General features: G+C 40.3%; 1 protein-coding gene across 2 annotated transcripts; it reads left to right on the top strand.

The window, feature by feature from the left end:
• Positions 1 to 1,469: 1,469 nt before the first annotated feature.
• On the top strand, positions 1,470 to 19,136 carry GINM1 (glycosylated integral membrane protein 1). 2 transcript variants are annotated; one of them, XM_065889136.1, is made up of 8 exons: positions 1,470 to 1,590; positions 5,984 to 6,043; positions 6,215 to 6,311; positions 11,951 to 12,102; positions 12,650 to 12,806; positions 13,350 to 13,483; positions 14,849 to 15,012; positions 18,753 to 19,136. In XM_065889136.1, the coding sequence occupies exons 1-8, from the start codon at positions 1,471 to 1,473 to the stop codon at positions 18,862 to 18,864; spliced, it is 996 nt and encodes a 331-aa protein (XP_065745208.1). In that variant the 5' UTR covers position 1,470; the 3' UTR covers positions 18,865 to 19,136. The 2 variants fall into 2 exon arrangements, with proteins under 2 accessions (XP_065745208.1, XP_065745209.1); XM_065889137.1 differs by having other exon boundaries at positions 1,471 to 1,590; positions 13,353 to 13,483; positions 18,753 to 18,864.
• The last annotated feature ends 1,944 nt before the right edge of the window (positions 19,137 to 21,080 follow it).

Raw genomic sequence — 21,080 nt, 5'->3', positions numbered from 1 at the left:
TATGACTTACATACATCATGAAGTGATTATCACAATAAGTTTAATGAATATCCATCATCTCATATGTATACAAAATTAAAGAAATAGAAAAAAAATTTTTCTTGTAATGAGAACTCCTAGGATTTACTCTCTTAACAACTTTCGTATATAACATACAGCAGTGTTGCCTATATTTATCATGTTTTACATTACATCCCTAGTACTTATTTATCTTATAACTGGATGTTGTACCTTTTAACTGCCTACATCCTATTCTCCCTCCCCCCATCTCCCAGACTTTATTTTTCTTTTTTTAAAAAAATAATTTATTTTATTTATTTAATTTTGGCTGCGATGGGTCTTTGTTGCTGTGCGCATGCTTTCTCTAGTTGCAGCGAGCGGGGTCTACTCTTCGGAGCACGGGCTCTAGGCACGCGGGCTTCAGTAGTTGTGGCATGTGGGCTTCTAGCCTACTCTAGAGCGCAGGCTCAGTAGTTGTGGTGCACGGGCTTAGTTGCTCTGCAGCATGTGGGATCTTCCCGGACCAGGGCTCAAACCCATGTACCCTGCATTGGCAGGCGGATTCTTAACCAGTGCGCCAGCAGGGACGCTCCAGACTTTATTTTAAATGGGGTTTCTTTCATTTCATTTCACATTTGCTTTAGAGGGTTTCATCAAAAAAAAATTATTTTTTTAATCTTAAAGAGGGAAGAAAATCTATCATCTTCAATTTATAGATTTTAATAAGCTCACTAGAAAAGTCCTGAGAGCCCAGGTGGCCTGGCTTTCAGTGGATTGTTGTTCCCTCGCGTCTCCAGCGATCCGCTGAGTGTTGAACTTAATGCGGGGTTGATCCTCAACCTTGTCACAGTAAATCACTGGGGAACTTTAAAAACTACCAGTGCCCAAGTAGCTGCCCAGACAAAGTAAATCAGAAACTCAGGTGTCCCAGAAGATACCAGAATCAGTAACTTTTAAAAGTGCTCAGGCAATTACCAAGTGCAACAAAGGTGAGAAGTACCGCTTTAATAAATCTGCCCCTCTAAACGTGATATACCTTATTTTCCCGTACAACAGTGTTCTGATACATTACCACTATTTTCACTTTGTAGATATATGTAAATATATACACGCAGAGACATACCTATGTACACATACAGTATATAATGATTCAAAAATAATGGCAATGAAAATGTTTACACTCTTTTAGGTGAAGAAACTCTCTCCAAATCAGAGTGCCGGTCTAATGACGGAATCAGACCTTCTGTTGACTTGATTCCGCCCCGGAACGTTGCTCCGCGGCCCGGAGGCCTAGACCTCCGCAGCTCTCGGAGCCTTCCGGGTCCCGCCCCACCTTCTCCCCGCCCCCGCCCCGCCCCTCCAATCCCCTCCCCTCCTAAAGGCCCCGCCCCTCGGGCTAGCTCGGCCCTCGCCTCCCAGCCGCCCCCGCACCGCCCCCGACGCCAGCCGCCCGCCGCCGGCCAGTCTAAGATGGAGGGCGCTCCGCGGGCGCCGCTCGCCCTCCGGCTGCTCATCGTCGCGGCGCTGCCAGTCACCGCCTGGCTGACGACGGGCACCTTTGAGCCGACGCTGTTGCCCCGAGCCCCGAAGGTAGGGCACGGCGGACGCGTCTCTGCCGGGATCCTCGGGAGAAGCCGGGACCGGGGACGTGGGACTGCGGCGTCCCCATCGACGCCTCCCACCTCCGGCGGGCAGGCCGTGGTCTGGGGGCCGGGCCCCCAAAGCGGGAATGGGGAGAAGCAGCCAAGGAAATGGAGGCAGCAGGGGATGGGGGAGGCGAGAGCGCAAAAGAGGCTCTTCAGTTTGAGGTTCAGCGCGGCGCAGAGAAACCGATTGTTGCGGCAGTCCAGGCAGTTGCAGTCCTGATGGGGGTGTGCCGTCGAAAGTAATGGATCACTAGTGATCTCAGCCTTTTGTAATGGCGCCTAAAGAGCCGGGCTCATGGGGCGAGGCAGTGTTGAAGTGCTGGGGAAACGTGGAAGTTGCTCAGTTGAGAGCAAGCGGGAGCGTTTCCGGGCCACCTGTCTGCCCCGGCCGGCGGCGGGAAGGAATGCCTTCCTTCCCCCGGCGTGCAGGGCTCCGGGTGCACGCCAGCCGGGTCGCTGGGCCGGAGAGGGAGGGAGGCTGCAGGCCAACGCTGACCCCGACGTCGTCCCTTTGGCGGGAGTTGTTAGAGGAGTGAATCTTCGAGCGCGGTGGAACCAGCCGTACCAGCATCCCCTGGGAACCTGGCAGAAACGCGCTAATCAGAAGCTCTAGGGTAGGGACCCAGCAGTCTGTTGCAGCAAGCCCTTCAGGTGATCCCGAGGTCGGGTAAAGTGTAGGGACCACTGCATGCTTGTCCTGAAGGGTGGCTGGTTCTTATTGCTTAGGCCGGGTGGAATTAACCAGTATTTGCCTTTCATTAATTCAATGTGTGGTAGGGAAGCGTCTTAAGACTTTAAAGTGCGATTTTCCCAGAATGAAAAGAAACGACATAGCTGCGCCTTTTCTTACTATATCAAGACTTGAATGCTCAAAATTCAGGGGTGAGGGTTACGACGTTACCCTTCCTGGGTAGAATAATAGCATATCTTAGTTTCAGTTCTCTTGGGACATTCCAGGAAGCCACAGCATCCCAAGCTCTAAGAATCACTTATATCTGATGTGGACCACAGTTGCAGCTGTTCAAAAATATGGATGTGAGATCAAGAGACCAAATAAAAATGAAATAATTCCTAGAGTTCTGGAAATAGAGACATTGTTTTTCCCTTTTCCAGATTTTAAAGATTCATCATAGTTATTTATGAACCCGAAAGACATTTGAGTCTGTTCCTATAATATGAAAAAAAATGCATTTAGACTGCAAGCTGAAAATACACCACACCCTGGGGCTCTTAGTGAGTTCATCATTTCAGTTCTCCTTATGACTTCTTTCTACTTTTGGAAGGTCCAGATCTACACTCAGAATTTCATAGGTTAAATGAATGGTGTGCAACTAGAAGGAGAATCTCATTCCTTGGAAAGGTGTATATGGGAAACTGAGGCCTCTTGATTTCACAAAGTTTTACTGTGAAAAATTTCAAATGTACAGAACATTTGAAAGAATTTTACAGTGGTCATGCATATTTGATAGGAGCTGTCCAGTTGACCTTTGTGCAGTGATGGTGTATGTCTGCTCTCCCCATTACAGTAGCCACTAGACTACTGTGGTTACTGAGTATTTGAAATGTAGCCAGTGTGATTGAGGAACTGAGTTTTTAAAATGTTATTTAGTTTTAATTAACTTAAACGTAAATAGCCACATGTGGTTAGTGGATGCCATATTGAATAATGCCAACTTAGACTACCATTTATGTTTTACTACACACATCTGTTCATTTGTTCATCTTTGTATCCAGCCTGACCTAACTGTAAGAAAACTGGTTGAAGTCAGAAAAATTCTCCTTGTATCTCTTCAGTGACTCATATTTATTGTGTTATAAGCATTTTTCTGTTGTTGTTTTTTTTTAAATAAATTTATTTATTTATTTTTGGCTGCACTGGGTCTTCGTTGCTGAGCGCGGGCTTTCTCTTGTTGCGGTGAGCGGGGACTACTCTTCGTTGCAGTGCACGGGCTTTGCACTGCAGTGGCTTCTCTTGTTGCAGAGCACGGGCTCTAGGCACGCGGGCTTCAGTAGCTGTGGCACGCAGGGTCAGTAGTTGTGGCTCTCAGGCTCTAGAGCGCAGGCTCAGTAGTTGTGGTGCATGGGCTTAGTTGCTCTGCAGCATGTGGGATCTTCCCAGACCAGGGCTCGAACCCACGTCCCCTGCATTGGCAGGAGGATTCTTAACCACTGCGATGCCAGGGAAGTCCCGCATTTTATGTTTTGTTTACATATGTAGTTGTCAGAAGTTGAGGTTACACAGATTGTGAAATTAAAAAAAATTGGGAAAAAAATTGTTACAAAGATTGTGAAATAAAAAAAAATTTGCAGTACATTCTTCTAATATTAAATGACTTGGTCACCAAAGAGAGGGAGGCATCCAGAGGACACTTATTTTCTTATATGTGTAAGTATTTCATGTATTTCCCTCAGACTTATTTTAAACCAGGTATTTATTACCTTTGTCCTTAAGAAGCCATTTTGTTCCAGATGGGCACTTGTGAGTGAAGGAATTAGAGGAGAATTGAAAATGAGTGGGGAGAAACTTCAGTTCTGCCACTCACTTTCTAAGCATACACTGCCCTGGCTGACAAGCCTGAACTTCCAGTTAAGTCAGAGGCTCTCAGGAAGAACAAGAAATATGCTGGCTCTGAACTTTGGGTCAGGAGGCAGTAAGGGTTGAGAGTTTCCCCTGATATGAAATCATTCAAGAGGGTCAAAAGGAATTTAATTGAAGTTAGTTTTCTGGAAAATATAGTGCGCTAGACAGTCTGTTAATTGTCTTTTACAAACCGCATATTTCTACTGGGCAAATGATGTATGTAAGTGCAATAAATTACTCACAATATAGTGTATGTTCTCTACTTGAAAGGCAGAAGCTATAAAAAGGTTTCTCAGAACACCATGAGTGGACGGTTATCTCTGGGCTATTAGAAGAACACTAGTCTACAGTTTTCAAACAGATCCTCTAGTTTGAAAAGAGGAATGAATTCTTGGCTGGAATTTGGGCATAAAACAATACAGCCACCAACTTGATGATTTATTGAATGTCAGTTTGTTCTAGAGATGAGTTTATTTGTTCTAGCCCACACTTAATTCTAGATAAGCATGGGCCAGGAGAAAGCCAGGCTGGATCTGAGGAATCACTAGTCCTAAAGCTTCCTGGGCTCCTATGGGAGTTGGGAAGTGTACCAAAGTCATCCTGAATAAATGGTATGAATTTACATGTTAGAATCCTGTTCCTCAGATTGTCCCAGGAATCAAGCCAGTCTCATAAAATCACTCAGTCTTAGTCTCTCATTTGTTAGAAATATATAAAGTATTGGAGTTGCGCACAGATATGCTATACACTTGTATATTGGTTTGATGTTTAGAATAATTTTTGTCTTTTCAAAATTAAGAATACCCTCACAAAAAAAGTATTTAAGAGGAGTCTTGTTTTCATTCTATGATAATAATGTCTGTCTGTGAATACATTTAGGAAAGAATTTGATTTACAGATAACAAATCATAGTTCCTGTGACCCTGATTACTTAGAATAATGCTTTCTTGTCTGTAGTAAGCATGTCATGAGTAAACTTAAATATTTGAGCAGAGTGCTTTTGAGCATACCTTGAGAGGCACTGAAGCTGTGCACTGAAAGACCTTGTCCATGGGCACTAGGGGACACATGTAAGAAGGGTTAGAAAAACTTTGTATATGAAAACAATAGAGTTGGAAACATTTCAGATGTCCACTGATAGGGAACAGTTAAGTAAATCGGTAACAATTTGATGGCATATTACACAATGCTGTAAATAAATGTCTACAGCTGCATACATAACAATTTTAAATGAAAGAAGTTCCAGAAGAATACATTATAATATTATTCCACTCATATAAACAACAATATGTTGTTTAGAGAGAGATAATACAAATGGTTAAACTATAAAGAAAAGCAAGAAATGTTAACATAGAAGACAATATAGGGATTCCTTCTGAGGGACATGAGGGGAATGTGACAGAAAAGGTCATGCAGGGGACTTCTAAGGTGTGGATGACATTCTAGTTTTTAACCTAGGTAGTAAGTATGTGAGTGTTAATCTTTTCTTTTAAACACTATATTTTTGCATTTTATATGCTCAGATATGTGATATATTTCATAATTAAGTGGAAAAGTATATAGTTTATAAAAAATTGGAATTGTGAAGGGTATTTAAAAGGCTGTAAGGATGAAATTGATGAGTTTTAAAAAGTGGTCTTTTAATGTTGCCGTAAGTGATCATACAATAAGTATAACTGAGAGGAGAAGAAACAGAGCTGAGTTATTCTCAGTTTGCGAGACGCAGACCTGCCCAATTTGTATATTTGTTTTGCAGGACGGCATCAGAATTAATGTAACTACCCTGAAAGATGATGGGGAGGTATCTAAAGAACAGGTTTGTCTCTTTTGGTGATGTTTTTATTATATCACTTAGCTAAGTATCATGCAGCCTATTTTATTTTTTAATCTATATATCCAATTTAGTTAGATAATGTATTTTTGACATGAAGAGTTTGTCATCATTTGTAAACCATTGGAATTAATGTATATGCTGCTTTATTTTAAGGTTGTTCTTAACATAACCTATGAGAGTGGACAGGTATATGTAAATGACTTCCCTGTAAATAGTGGTGTAACCCGAATAAGCTGTCAGACTTTGATAGGTAAGTACTGCTAAATTACTTCCGTAATTGTTCTGTTTTTAATAATACTAAATTAGTGAAACACAATTCTTTGATGTTAAATATTTCCATTTCAAATTAATACTACACATCATTACTAGAGTATACAATAACACTTGTGTGTACTCTTTTCCTACTTTATATTTCTGGCATATTCACATTTTCTCTGTCATGAGATTGGCATTGCTTGGAACTTCATGTCTGGTAGGTTGATAACAATGTAAGAATGTGCCTGGAGGTAGTAAATGGAGATTTACAAGCAAGAGACAAAATCTTCAGAGGAGTGCTTATCACAGTTGTAAAAAATAAAGAGAAAAGTGAATTGTGTTTCTGATTCTTCCACCTTTATGTCCATATAATGTTTTCCTTTTTTTTAAAAAGATTCCTTTTTTTTTGAAATGGTACAGTCACTTTTTAATTTTATTTACTTTTGGCTGTGTTGGGTCTTCGTTTCTGTGCGAGGGCTTTCTCTAGTTGTGGCAAGTGGGGGCCACTCTTCATCGCGGTGCGCGGGCCTCTCAGTATCGCGGCCTCTCTTGTTGCGGAGCACAGGCTCCAGATGCGCAGGCTCAGGAGTTGTGGCTCACGGGCCTAGTTGCTCCGCGGCATGTGGGATCTTCCCAGACCAGGGCTTGAACCCGTGTCCCCTGCATTGGCAGGCAGATTCTCAACCACTGCGCCATCAGGGAAGCCCAATGTTTTCCTTTTTAACCTTTTAAAATCTTGAGTTGTTTAAAGACAAGCAAATATGTTACATTGGAATGTGCCATTATTTGAATGAAATAAAGGATATGAAAAATTTGTATAGTATTCCTATTACCTGTTTTAATATATGCATTTGAGGCAGTAAATGTTTCTCTGAGCAGTTGTATCCTATACTTAATTCATTATATATCTTTATTATCATTCCATTCATGGTGTTTTCTAATTATTTACTGTGATATTTCCTTATCCTATGGGTCATTTTGAAGTATATTGCTTAATTTTCAAACATTTTTTCTTTTTTTTTTACTGATTCCACCTCTATCATCAGAGATATAAGCTGTATAATTTTAACCCTTTGAAGTTAGAGACTTGCTGTATGGCTTAGCAGATGGTCAGTTTTAGTAAATGTTGCTTTCTGTGTGTACTTGAAAAAAAGTTAATTATGTAATTAGTTGGATATTGATGTTCTATATATGTCAGGTCAAATTTGTTAATCGTGTTCAATCCTTTATGGAATTACTGATTTTTTTGTTTATTTCTTTCCTTGCCCTATCAATTACTGAGAATGGTATGTTAAATCTCCACTATGTATATTTGTCTGTTCTTTCAGTTTTGTCAATGTTTGTTTTATATATTGTGACACAATATTACTAAATCCATACATATTTAGAGCTGTTATGTCTTCCTGGTGAATCCACTCATTTATCATTATAATATGTCCTTATTTATCTCTAGTGATGGTCTTGCCTTAAAATCAGCTTTATCTGTATTATTTTACTAATCACTGCTTTTTGGCCAGGCATGGGGGAGGGACGTGGATTGCTTTGTGGTATCTTTACATCTTCTTGGAGTCTTCCTGGGTCCTTATAATTGAGGTGAATGTCTTACAAGCAGCATATACTTGTGGTTTCTTTCTTTCTTTTTTTTTTTAATCCAGGCTGTCAGTCTGTCTTTAGTTGGAATTTTAATTTATTTACATTAATGTAATAACTGATGTATTTGGATTTAGATCTTCTCTCTTAATTATTTGTTTCCTATTTGTGTCTCACCTGTTCTGTTTCTTTTTCTTCTCCTTTTTTGCCCTCTTCTGGGTTATTTACTTTTTGTTTCATCATTCCCCTCTATCTTGTTGGATTTTATATTATTTTACTATTCTTTTAATGGTTACCCTTGAGATCAGTAAACTAGTACTTTTATCATTTCCCAACCAATGTAGGACCCTTAGAACGTGTAAAGTCCATTGATTCCCTTTATGCTTTTTAAATTTTTATTTTTATTTTTTTGGCTGCGCCATGTGGCTTGCAGGATCTTAGTTCCCCGACCAGGGATTGAACCCAGGCCACAGCAGTGAAAGCACTGAATCCTAACCACTGGACCTCCAGGGAATTACCCCCTTTTTGCTTTTGTGTTGCTATTGTCATGCATTTTAACTCTTTGGGTTCTTAAACACTAAGCAACATAATTATACTTAATGGTTTTCTGTAGTCCAGTATTCATTTATGTTCATCCTCACAGTTACCCTTTCCATTGCTCTTCATTCCTTCCTGAATATCAGTGTTCCCCTCTGGGGTTATTTTCCCTCTGCCTAAAGAATTCCCCTTAGTATTTTTTTAGTGCAGATTTGAGTGTCTGTGTTTATATTCTTACATGTTTTCTAGTGGTTCTCAGTGAGAGAGTTGGTGTACTACAAGCTAATCCATCATAGCTAGGAAAAGAAGTGCCATTACTGGCTTGAAGAATATTCCACTGATGCTGTATTTATTAGGAATTTGACATGGAGTGCAGTCTGGCTGCTTTATTTGTTATAGTCATCTTTCTAGTCATCCCAGTTGCACAGAGTTTATTTCCTTGGAAGTGGAAGTAAAAGCCTATCTTATCAGTTACAAGAATCTTTAAAACATTAAATGCAACTACAACAAAAAGTCTTCTATGCTTAATTCTTTAAAAAAAATGTCTTCTTTGTAGATACATTAGTTATACTGCTGTGTAACAATTTCACCCCCAAGTTAGTAGTCTTTGTCAGTGTTATCTCCTAGTTCTTGCAGGGCAAGAATCTGAGCTTGGCCTAGCTGGGCTCTCCGGCTCTGGCATGACTGGCGAGGCCCGCTTCCTAGCGCACTCACATGGTTGTTGACAGGATGTAGTTGCTTGTGCACTGTTGGACTGAGGCCTCCGTTCCTCACAAGATGTTAGCTGGAGGCCTCCCTCATTTCCATGCCACATGGTCTCTCTGTAGAGTATCTCACAACATGGCAGCTGGCTTTATCAGTGAGAGTATGAGAGACAGTGTCAGGGAGAGAGTACCGGCAAGACACAAGTCACAGTCTTTTATGATCTAATCACACCGGTGGCGTTCCAGCACTTTTGCTGTATTCTCTTTGTTAGAAACAAGTTACTCGGTCCAGCCCACACTCGGCAGGGGCAGTTACACAGGAGCGTGAATGTCAGGAGGCAAGCGTCATTGAGAGCCATTTGGGAAAGCTGTCTACCTCAGTAGGGAAAGTCAGAATATGGAGGGCTTTTGTTCTTATTAGTTTTATTCTACGGCAGCAGTACCAGCTTTGGAGTCTGAAGGGTCCCTGCTTTGATGTTTTTATATGACTGCATTTTCTCATGCATTGAATCTGTGTCCTAGTACACTGGCCTTTGGGCATACAACTAGGCTGACGAGGAGCCCACTGTTCCATGAGGGAGGCTGATGGGTAAACAGTGAAAACACTGACATGGACCACGAGAGAAGGGACGTTTTCCAGTTAGGAGCCTCAGATGATGTGAGGGAAGTTAGGCAGACTAGAGAGAGGGCACACTGTAACGAGCCTGAAGGAGGAGGACCAGGCAGAGAACCACCAAAGAGGTCACGGGGGCGCTGCTGAAGGCGTTTGCACAAGGAGACTATAATCAAAACCATGTCATGGTAAGATTAATCTGGTGCTGTGGTGTGAATGGTTTGAAGGGGGGAGTGGTTACGGAAGGGGAGAATAGGTAAGTATCGTAATAGTAAGTAGCTAATGAACTAGACATTGGGTGGGGAGGTAGGTGGAGATGGAAAGGACAAATATAAGAGATACTTTGGAGTGGTCCAAAGGAAGCAACTGACTGGATACAGAGGACGAGGGTGAAGAAGTCAAAGGTAACCTAGTAATTCCTGTCCTTGGTAGGTTGGAGAAGGGTGGGTTTATTAACAGAAACAGAGAAGTCAAGGAAGATTGAGACCAAGGGTTAGGCCACTTGTTTCTCAATAAAAATATCTGTACCTGTTTAAAAAATTACAAATGTTAGTCTATACCCCCCAGAGATTTTGATTTATTAAGATTAGAGTGAGGCTCTGGCATCTATACTGTTCCCAGGTGATTCTGATGCATAGTTAGGATTTAGAACCACTCAACCAGGTGTCTGAACATTATTGACAATTTATGATAGGATATTTACTTTAAATTATGTATTTATAATCTTGGGTGGAATCACTGATTCACAAAGGCTATAGAACAATAAACTTGATGCATTCTCTCAAAGAACTCAGCCTAGTTGAGGAGACAGGTTTCTAAACTAAGAGCTACACTACAAGAAAGTGCTTAAAAAAGAAGGCATGAACTCAGCATTGTAGGGATACGGTATCTAGAACTACCCAAGTAGGAGTTTATTAAAAATGTATGGGAGGAGGGTGAATAATGGAGAGCATTCTATAACATTTTTTAAAACTTTATTTAATTAATTTATTTATTTATGTTTGGCTGTGTTGGGTCTTAGTTGCTGCGCGCGGGCTTCTCTCTAGTTGCGGCGAGCGGGGGCTCCTCTTCGTTGCGGTGCACGGGCTTCACACTGCGGTGGTTTCTCTTGTTGCAGAGCACGGGCTCTAGGCGCCTGGGCTTCAGGAGTTGTGGCTCGTGGGCTCTGGAACGCAGGCGCAGTAGTTGTGGTGCACAGGCTTACTTGCTCCGTAGCATGTTGGATCTTCCCGGACCAGGGCTCGAACCCATGTCCCCTGCATTGGCAGGCGGATTCTTAACCACTGCGCCACCAGGGAAGCCCACGGGGAGTGTTCTAGATCAAGGGAACAGCTCTGCAAAGGCACAGCATCACTTTAAACAGCTGGATTTGCATGCAGAATATCCATCTGCGTTCCTTTCTGGCAAGTAATTCTCAGACAATAACATTTGAGGAACAGAAGCAAAATGCTTCTTTTGCGGCAGTTTCGTTGGTTTCTATTGATTTATCTTTTTCTTTTTTTTTTTTTTTTGATTTATCTTTTTCTATCTCTTTCACTTTCTTGGCTTTATAAGCCAGCTGCAACTGCTACACCCCGTCACTGCCAGGGTGGGGCGGGGTTTCTCAGCTAGAGAGGAGCAGGGCCGGTAGCTGATCCTACCCCATCGTCCATTAGTGGAGAGTCATTAAGGGCTCTCCCACCCTCTTCCCCATTCCTGACCTCTCCAACAGTAACAAGTCGCTTACTGGAGACAGGATTGAGAAAAAGTCTCAAGTGTCCTTACTGCTTGGGCCCCTTCTATCACTGGATTTTGTGAACGAATGAATGGATGGATGAACGTGCTCACTTTGCTAAAACATGGGATTGTCTGTGTCTTCTGGCCTGCTTTGTAAATAGCTAACGCCTTGTCGGTTCCTCACTGACAATGTATATAAAAGAATAGGGAGGATGTGGCTAGTGTGGAGCTCGGTACAAAACCTAAAGGCCATCAGGCATTTTCCCTTTTCAAATGAGTGTAAGGACTGTAAGGATTTGTCAAGTTGTCTTTGTTTTCATAGATCTGAAGCATCAATATGAGGTCAGAGATGAAGAAAGGCAAAGATATTGGTACAACTGTCTCGTTCCATGTAAATGTCATCAAAATAATCAAATGCAGTAACTGATTTAGTGGCAATTTTTGTTAAAAGCTGTCACGACTTTTTTTTTATAGTGAAGAATGAAAATCTGGAAAATTTGGAGGAAAAAGGATATTCTGGAATTGTCAGTGTAAGGATTTTAGTTCATGAGTGGCCTATGACATCTGGTTCCAGTTTGCAACTAATTGTCGTTCAAGAAGAGGTAGTCGAGATTGATGGAAAACAAGTAAGATAGTATGCTTACTGATTGAGAATTAAATTATAAAGATTTGTGCTCGGTGTTATGCATGTGTTCAGTTATTTTACTATTTATTTCTGACTTAATAAGGAAAAAAGTTACGTTAGTGTTGCGTGTATCCAGTCACTCAGAATTTTTTACTTGTTTAGCATTTGAAGTCTTAATTTTAAAAAAGATCATATTCATACATGTTTATTCATACATGTTTATATCACTTTAAAATATTGTAAACATCATTAAACAGAGCAAGTAAGTGAAGAGATTGAATTTGGTTCGTAGCTCTGCTGCCATTTCCTCTGGTTAAGTCTCTCTAAGTCAATGAAATGGAACTGAGAGCGAGCCTCTAATAGTGAGCACACAGGAGTGTGATTAAAGTTGCAAATTAAATGCCTTAAAGTGGGGGGGAAAGAAAAGGAATTGTGTGTGACTAGGACAAGGTTTTTAGTTTCAGAAATCAGGGAGGAAAATTCAGTCTTAGTTTCTTACCAGCTTGTGCCATTATTTAAAGTAAAGAGTTGCTTATATTTTCTCATAGGCTCAACAGAAGGACGTTACTGAAATAGATATTTTAGTTAAGAATCAGGGAATACTCAGACATTCAAACTACACCCTGCCTTTGGAAGAAAGCATGCTGTACTCGATTTCCCGAGACAGTGACATTTTATTTACCCTTCCCAACCTCTCCAAAAAAGGTACTTTAAAATACCATTATTTAAAGTGTTAAGGAAATTATTTCTTTAGTTGGTAACTTTTTAATCATAATTAATATGTTTCAAAGTAAGCTTCTCTTAAAAATGCTTTGTAACATGTATTGCTTTATATATCCATTTGAGGACTTTGCAGAATGTGATCAATGCTGATTACAGAGTGACATTTTGCTGTAATCATCTATCTACTCTAACTCTGGGTAATCATCACAAAATACATAATAAGAATGTCGTTCATTTAAGTTCATTTAGAGGAGGAAGTATCCATTTTTCCCACTGAAACACAGAACTTGAAAAAATTTGACTTTCTATGTGACAGAATCATAACTGCTGTAGCTCCCTTTTAACTGTCTAAACTTGGGGTTCCTTTCTGGCATTTAAAGCTAAACAAGCAAATGTTTGTTTTTCTCCCATGGAAAAATGTATGTTCTTGCTATCTGAAATGTTACTGGTGTAGTAGTCTTAGGACTGGTGGGAGGGACACCAGCATATGCCTAGCATTTTGGTAACCTGGCTCTTCCTCCTCAGGAGAAAGTGTTAGTTCATTGCAGACCACCAGCCAGTATCTTATCAGGAATATGGAAACCACTGTAAATGAAGACGCTTTACCTGGCAAATTACCTGAAACTCCTCTCAGAGCAGAGCCTCCGTCTTCGTATAAGGTAAATCAGGCGTTTGGGGTTCTCTTTATACGTACTACAAGCATTTATGGTTATGGTAAAGAAAATAAATATCAGCATTTAAAATGAGGTGGAAACCATGGGATATTGTTAATAATGAACTCATCACTGTTTTACTGTGGTACTTTTAGGTATTCCTGTCTTCCTTTTCAAGTTTCACTTAGTAATGTGGTCAGATAATGATGATTAAGGCATTAGACTTCATTTTGTTTGGGATCTTCCGTTTCAGAGGCTTTCTCATGTCCCCATTTGTCTGTTAGTATTCTGTGACTTCTGACACAAACACACGTGCATGGTCCCCTCGGGACCGTGTGCAGTGACTGAGCACACTTGGTTAAGAGTGTACTTTCTGGAATCAGACTGCCGAGGTTTGAATCCTGCTTCTGCCCCTCACTAGTTGTATCATCTTGGACAAGTTCCTAGCCTCTCTAACCTTTTCCTTTATCCGTACAGCAAAGGTCCGTAAAGTGATGCCTTTCTCATCAGGTTGTTGTGAGGACTGAAATAAGATGGGCGCAAATGTAAATACGCGCTGGCACCGTCAGGGACTTGTATATTCTTAGTGACATTATACTCCTGACTGGGAAGATATTCTGGGTTCAGAGAGAGTATCCTGGAATCTCTGTGTTAGCTAGGCCCCTCACTCCGAATAATTTACATTTAAATGAGCAGGATCTGTGGTTAGTCAAAATGGATTCCAGAGATGATTCTTTGAAGAGGTTCTCACTGAAGGTTAGGACTGCTTACTGGGGTCACTTTGTGCTGCGTGAACTCTAGCGCCCTCACTGTCTGCCCCACCTCCTTCAGAGCCAGGAAGCCCAGAGCAGACTCTCCAAAGCCCATGCCATCAAAGCACACCTGAGTTTCTTCTGTCACTGTTTAAGTACAGAGATAGGTTTTGTGCACAGTGAATGCCCCGTCTGTTTCAAAAGCGACTGCTATGTTTCTCTGTCTCTCCGTCTCTTGTCCTCCAAATATTGGAAACACATAGTTGACGAGTCCATTTTATGTAAGTGGACTAGCCTTCTTCTTGTCAATTAGCAATTATTTTCACTTGGTTTACAGTTAGACAGCAGTGTAAATAATTGTAAAGTATAGCAACATTTCTGTGCCTGTTGTGCATAATTTTTAAAATTGTAAATAACTGAGGTACATTTAAAAATAAAAGGCACCCACTTAAAATGTACAGTTAGATAAGTTTTGACAAGTGTAGACACCCATGTAACCACCACCACAGTCAAGGTATGTAATGTTATCATCACCCAAAACTAGAACATAATTTTTAAAGTTTCTTAGAGCTCAAATGAAACTTGCATATCTAATCAAAACCCTTTTTTTTTTTTAAAGGTGATGTGTCAGTGGATGGAAAAGTTCAGAAAAGATCTGTGCAGATTCTGGTGTAGTGTTTTCCCAGTATTCTTTATGTTTTTGAATGTCGTGGTGGTTGGAATTATAGGAGCAGTTATAGTAATAACCATCTTAAAGGTCCTTTTCCCAGTTTGTGAATACAAGTAAGTATTTCTTATTTTGGATCAATTTTAGTATTTTTAATGATTAAAAAGTAGTTGTATTTACTCTGTTTCAGAGTGGAAAATATAAACATTAGGAAGGATAAGAGAAGTGGGAGGGAAAATAACATCGTTTTTTGTTCTAGCCCATCTTTCAACTTTAGCAAAATTAAAAGACATTAGATACCTATTATGGTCAAGATACTTGTCTTGGGAATTCATATGTGGATAGAATAAACTCTGCTGTGTAAGAACTTAGTTTATGAGAGAGAGAAAGGAAACAAATCTCTATAATGGAAAATGGCAATGTGTATAATAAGAAAGAAATGAAACAAGAGGGCTTCACTATTTTCAACCCCTAAGTATCAATTTAAAATGAAGCAAATTTTTGAAGACTAACAGGATATTCACGGCAGCACTGCTTGTAACAAAAAACAAAAGCAAAGAGGAAACCTCTGAACTGTTTATAGGTGGAGGTTGATAGCTAATGGTTCACACATGCAGTGGGATTCTGTGTGGCTTATAAAAGGAAGAAGTCCAGGCTTCCCTGGTGGCGCAGTGGTTGGGAGTCCGCCTGCCGATCTAGGGGACACGGGTTTGTGCCCCGGTCCAGGAAGATCCCATATGCCGCGGAGCGGCTGGGCCCGTGAGCCATGGCCGTTGAGCCTGCGCGTCCGGAGCCTGTGCTCCGCAACGGGAGAGGCCACAGCAGTGAGAGGCCCGTGTACCGCAAAAAGTAAATAAATAAATAAGTAAAAGGAAGAAGTCCAAGATGTATTAGATGGGGAAAAAAGTTGCCTAATGGTATCATCCAATTTGGGTAAAAGAAAAGTATGTGTATATCTATATAAATGCACAGAAGATTTCCAGAATGACAAGGGAGATGTTATGTCTAATAAGTGAGAATGAGAGCAGGAGTGGAGAGACTTTCCCTTTTTCCCCTTCTGTACAGCTTGATTTTTTTTTTTAACTGTAAGAAATTATTTTATAAATTAAAAAATGAATTTATTGTTGGCATTTTTACAAGTTAAATAGTCATTTTAGTCGTCTTACTAGAAGTAAATCTCAATAGAGATGACAGGTTTTTAAAAAAATTTTTATTTATTTTATTTTTGGCTGCACTGGGTCTTCCTTGCTGCGCACGAGCTGTTCTCTGGTTGCAGCGAGCGGGGGCCACTCCTTATTGCGGTGCGCAGCCTTCTCATTGCAGTGGCTTCTCTTGTTGCGGAGCATGGGCTCTAGGCACGCGGTCTTCAGTAGTTGTGGCACACGGGCTCAGTAGTTGTGGCTCGCAGGCTCTAGAGCACAGGCTCAGTAGTTGTGGTGCACGGGCTTATTTGTTCCGCGGCACGTGGGATCTTCCCGGACCAGGGATCGAACCCATGTCCCCTGCATTGGCAGGTGGATTCTTAACCACTGCGCCACCAGGGAAGCCTGATGACCACAATTTTTGGCTTAGCTAAATTACATTGGACTATGTGGAGAAGACCATACGATTTATTTTTTTTTAAAAAAGACCCAATTTAAACACTTGCTTTTTTTCCACTTGCTTGTCAAGAGGTCTTCAAAATTTCCATTTCTTCATGTGTAACACTGAACTAATGCCTCCCTTAAAGGATTGTTAGAGGTCAAAGTCATAATACAAACAGAGCAAATGAGAGTAAAGAAATATTAGTGCCCCTCCCACCTTTTAGTTTGTGTTTCCCCTGGAGAATTCCCATTTCCCATTTCTTTCTGATAATGAAAATTCTATAACTTAATAGTTTCTTCCTTTTTCCTTTGACTGCCAGGAAGCTCAGGACTTTTTTTTTGATCTTTATTATGCAAATCTACATAGAAAACAGTGTTGTAAATTTTTAAATGGTTCTTTTACCAAATGTTTTATTTATCATGGGCTCCTCTGTGTGAAAAAATGCAATGTAAAATTAAAAACCTAATTTTCAATATACTCTATCATTGGCAATTGTACTGAGGATTCTTTCTGGTAGTAGAAATTTTATCAATACAGAAAGTTAAAAGTACCTTTTCACTTCCCTGTTCTTTAATTCTTGTATCTAGAGGTCGTAATTGTTAACTGTTTGGGTATGCATCTTTTATCCAAATTCTGTGTATTGATGTAATTGTATACTAGATACTTATAATTGCTTATCAATCTAGACTCTTAACTGTCCCACAAATTGTATTACTCACTTATAACAGAGGTTCCCAGACTTTCTTGGTTCATAGCACTCAAGTGTGCCAGGAATTTTTTCTTGGTGCCCTTACCTAGGCCAGAAATAAAACTGAAAGAAAAAATATTTTTTATTTCTTAACTTACTAATGGGATTGTGTACCTACAGGGCACTACACAATACTCATATCTTAGAATCAGATTGGACACTGCCACCCTCATTTCCCATTCAACATTAGTTTTTTGTACTGTATTTGCTTTTTATCACAATAACTGCCCAAAATCCAGCTTTGCAAAGATGAGACCTCATTGAAAAAAGAATGTGTAGTACAATGTAATGTTAAAATCGTGAACTACCCTCAAGCTAGTATTACACATAAAGTCTTGAATTTTCTTTTTTTTTCTTTTTTTTTTTTTTGTGGTATGTGGGCCTCTCACTGTCGTGGCCTCGCCCGTTGCGGAGCACAGGCTTGACGCGCAGGCCCAGCGACCATGGCTCACGGGCCCAGCCGCTCCGCGGCATGTGGGATCCTCCCAGACCGGGGCACGAACCTGTGTCCCCTGCATCGGCAGGCGGACTCTCAACCACTGCGCCACCAGGGAAGCCCCTATCTATATTTTTAAATCCCAGACTGTGATTTGTCTTTTGCTTTTATTTATGGTATTCCGTGTCATACAGAAATTTTAAATTTGGGGTCAGGGCAATTCATGTTTTCCCTTTATGGCTTCTAGGATTTAATTTTTTCTCAAATAGACCTTTCCCATCTTAAAATTACATTGTTTTCTTAAAACTTAGTTTTTACCATCCCTTTTTTGTATTGTTTGAGCTAGTTGATTTTGCTTCCCAGAGAGGCCATCGTTCTGTTGCCCATTGACTTGGAATATTACCTTATTATGAACTAAATTCCCATGTTTCTGGACTCTCTTCTTCCAGTGATCTAGTCTATTCCTGTGCCAGTAGCATAGTTTTTTTTTTTTTTTCAGTAGCATGGTTTTAATTTAATAAAGTGTTTTAATAAATTCTCTGCTAGCTGGTTAGGGCAACTGTCTCTTCTCTGCATTGTTCTTTTTAAAAAAAATGTTACAGCTATTCTTGCAGTTTCTCCCTTGTGAACTTCAGCATCAGCTTGTTCAGGTCTATAAACAACTTCTGTTTACATTCTAACTAGGGTAATACTGAGCTTGCAATACAGGGTTTTTGATCCAATCCAAAGATCTCCCTGGTCAGGTACTTTAGTAACAGAAGGAGAAATGCTGTCTAAAGATCTAAGGTTGCGTTCCACCGGAGTACTGGTTAGAAAGATGCTTGGGCCTAGTCTTTTTGCCCAACTTGTGCAAATCTAGGACTGTTTGCCTTGGAGATCTGTAACTTACCCTGTCATCTCCTACAGTACCAGGTAAAGAACTTCCTCTTATTCCTTTCTGTTCCCTCAATCAGTTTGGTTAAAGTGAACTTTGGACTTAGGATTTATATAACCATCATAAACTAAATGAAGCAAAATTACCTAACATGAGGTATATATTTAATTATAACCTCGAAGTAACCCTATCTTACTTTAATTTTATATTTCAGAGGAATTCTTCAGTTGGATAAAGTGAATGTTATGCCTGTGACAGCTGTCAACTTATATCCAGATGGTACTGAGAAAACAGCAGAAAACCCTGAAGATAAAACATGTGTTTAATACACCATCTCAAATCATGGACTCAGAATTAGTCTATTGGTTCAAGTTTGCCACTCGAATATAATTTTCCTTAAATTGTTAGGAATCAGTTTGTACAGTAAAGAAATTGCTAAACTCCTAAAACTGCCTAAAACTTGACCTTTAAAGTGATAGTTAAAGTTCACCTTATTAATGGGACTGGCTGTTCAGATGGTGAGTTATTAAAGAAAATTTAAAGGAAATGGAAGAGAAGATGTGAAGAAACTTTGAAACTACCAAAAAAAAAAAAAAAAGGCAAGACAAAATGCCATGTGCCAATACTTCTCAAGGTGCCTTTGTTAATGAAATTATATACACTTAATTGCTATAATATATAAGACTTTATGAAAAGCACTTTATGAAATTCTAATTTAAAAGCTCGAGAACTTAACACTTATTTTTTTATTGAGTACAATGTGCCTTAATATTAAGTATGTGACGCAGTATAAAATCACTGAAGTATATCATGATTTAATTGTATCCTGTACCAAGACTACTTACCTTGAATGAACCAGGATTTTAAAATAGTGACATGTTCTCACTCTAAAAATAAATTTTTTTGAAGAAAAAAGTACAATCTTTTTGGAATAAAAACTTTGCTCACGTGCGAGTTATATATAGTAGCTGCTTTCACATAACACTGGCTGAAACCAAGGCTCACATCAGTTGATGAGTCCATCAATGTCATGGAATTACAACGTGCCTTTGCTCTTGTGGTTCTAAATATAGTCTTATTTACCCCACAATAGTGTTTAACCATCACCCAAATTGACGTATATTTTACAGTGTGATCTAGGACATATAATACTTATTAAAATTCTTCTTTTGATTGCAACCCATCATTTAAAACACATTACTCAAAAAAGAAATGACTGGTTTTTAAGACCAACCACCTTAGATTTTGACTAAATAGAAGTATGTGTGGAGGAAAGATGAAGGCAGTAAAGGAGTGATGTTTCATTCTGCCTGTTTTGTTTTTTTTTAGTATTTATTTTTGGCTGTGTTGGGTCTTCGTTGCTGCACGCAGGCTTTCTCTAGTTGCGGTCAGCGGGGGCTACTCTTCGTTGCGGGCTTCTTATTGTGGTGGCTTCTCTTGTTGCAGAGCATAGGCTCTAGGCGTGCGGGCAGTAGTTGTGGCACAGGGCTGCTGCTCCACGGCATGTGGGATCTTCCCGGACCAGGGCTCGAACCCGTGTCCCCTGCATTGGCAGGCGGATTCTTTTTCTTTTTTAATTAATTAATTTTATTGTTGGCTGCGGTGGGTCTTCGTTGCTGCACGCGGGTTTTCTTGTGTTGCAGTGAGCGGGGGCTACTCTTCGTTGCGGCATGCGGGCTTCGCATTGCGGTGGCTTCTCTTGTTGTGGAGCACGGGCTCTAGGCACGCGGGCTTCGGTAGTTGTGGCACGCAGACTCACGTGGGATCTTCGCAGACCAGGGCTCGAACCCATGTCCCCTGCATTGGCAGGCGGATTCTTAACCACTGTGCCACCAGGCAAGTCCTGCCTAGGTGCTTTTAATAAGGAATAACAGCCCTGTAATGTGCTATCTCCATATTATAGACGAATAAATCATAGTATGCAGTTTACAATTTGATCCTCAAGTCACCCAGCTGGTAACACTTTATTTTTTTATGTCCTCCTCACTCTCTCAGTTGCTAGAAATCACCAGTTCTAACTTTAAATGATGACAGGGTCTTATTTCATCCATTAAGCATAAGCTTGAAGATTCTAGTGAGGAGAACAATGAGGGAGGCTTTTGTTGGAGAGTGTAGACTTTGCAGTCAGCAATTCCCATCCTGACTTCTCTCCTTACCTGTGAGGCTTGGGACCACGGCAAGACACTCAGTCTTCTTGAGGCTCTGTTTTCTATGGTTGGGATGCCACAGTGTTTTTTACAAGTAATTATAAACAAAAATCTTACCTAAAATTTTATACCATTAACCTTTATTTCATTTATTAACTTTTACTTCCATCATTAACTATTACATATTTTACTTATGCTTTGTATCCATGAGTGATGGGTTAGTGCGTCTCACTGGACGACAGTGAGCAGCACGGGCTGAAAAGTATCTACTTGCCTACAGTGCAGCCTCTTACACAGGCAGAATAAAGTCAGGCAGGCAAGGTTTTACATAGATGTATAGAGTTTTTCCTTTTAAATGCACAGTAAAATGAATGGCCTTTAAAGCTCTCTCAGGA

The sequence above is a fragment of the Phocoena phocoena genome, chromosome 12, assembly GCF_963924675.1.
Source record: "Phocoena phocoena chromosome 12, mPhoPho1.1, whole genome shotgun sequence".
Classification (NCBI taxonomy): Eukaryota; Metazoa; Chordata; class Mammalia; order Artiodactyla; family Phocoenidae; genus Phocoena; species Phocoena phocoena.
Note: the sequence above shows the minus strand (reverse complement) of the source record. Positions and strands in the feature narration are given on the sequence as shown.

What these genes read in the sequence shown, in the direction of transcription:
- GINM1 (XM_065889136.1), top strand. Translation starts at nt 1,471, where the DNA reads ATGGAGGGCGCTCCGCGGGCGCCGCTCGCCCTCCGGCTGCTCATCGTC. An exon ending in TCCCAACCTCTCCAAAAAAG is followed by an intron (nt 12,807 to 13,349) that starts GTACTTTAAAAT and finishes CTTCCTCCTCAG; the next exon opens with GAGAAAGTGTTAGTTCATTG. An exon ending in AGCCTCCGTCTTCGTATAAG is followed by an intron (nt 13,484 to 14,848) that starts GTAAATCAGGCG and finishes TTTTTTTTAAAG; the next exon opens with GTGATGTGTCAGTGGATGGA.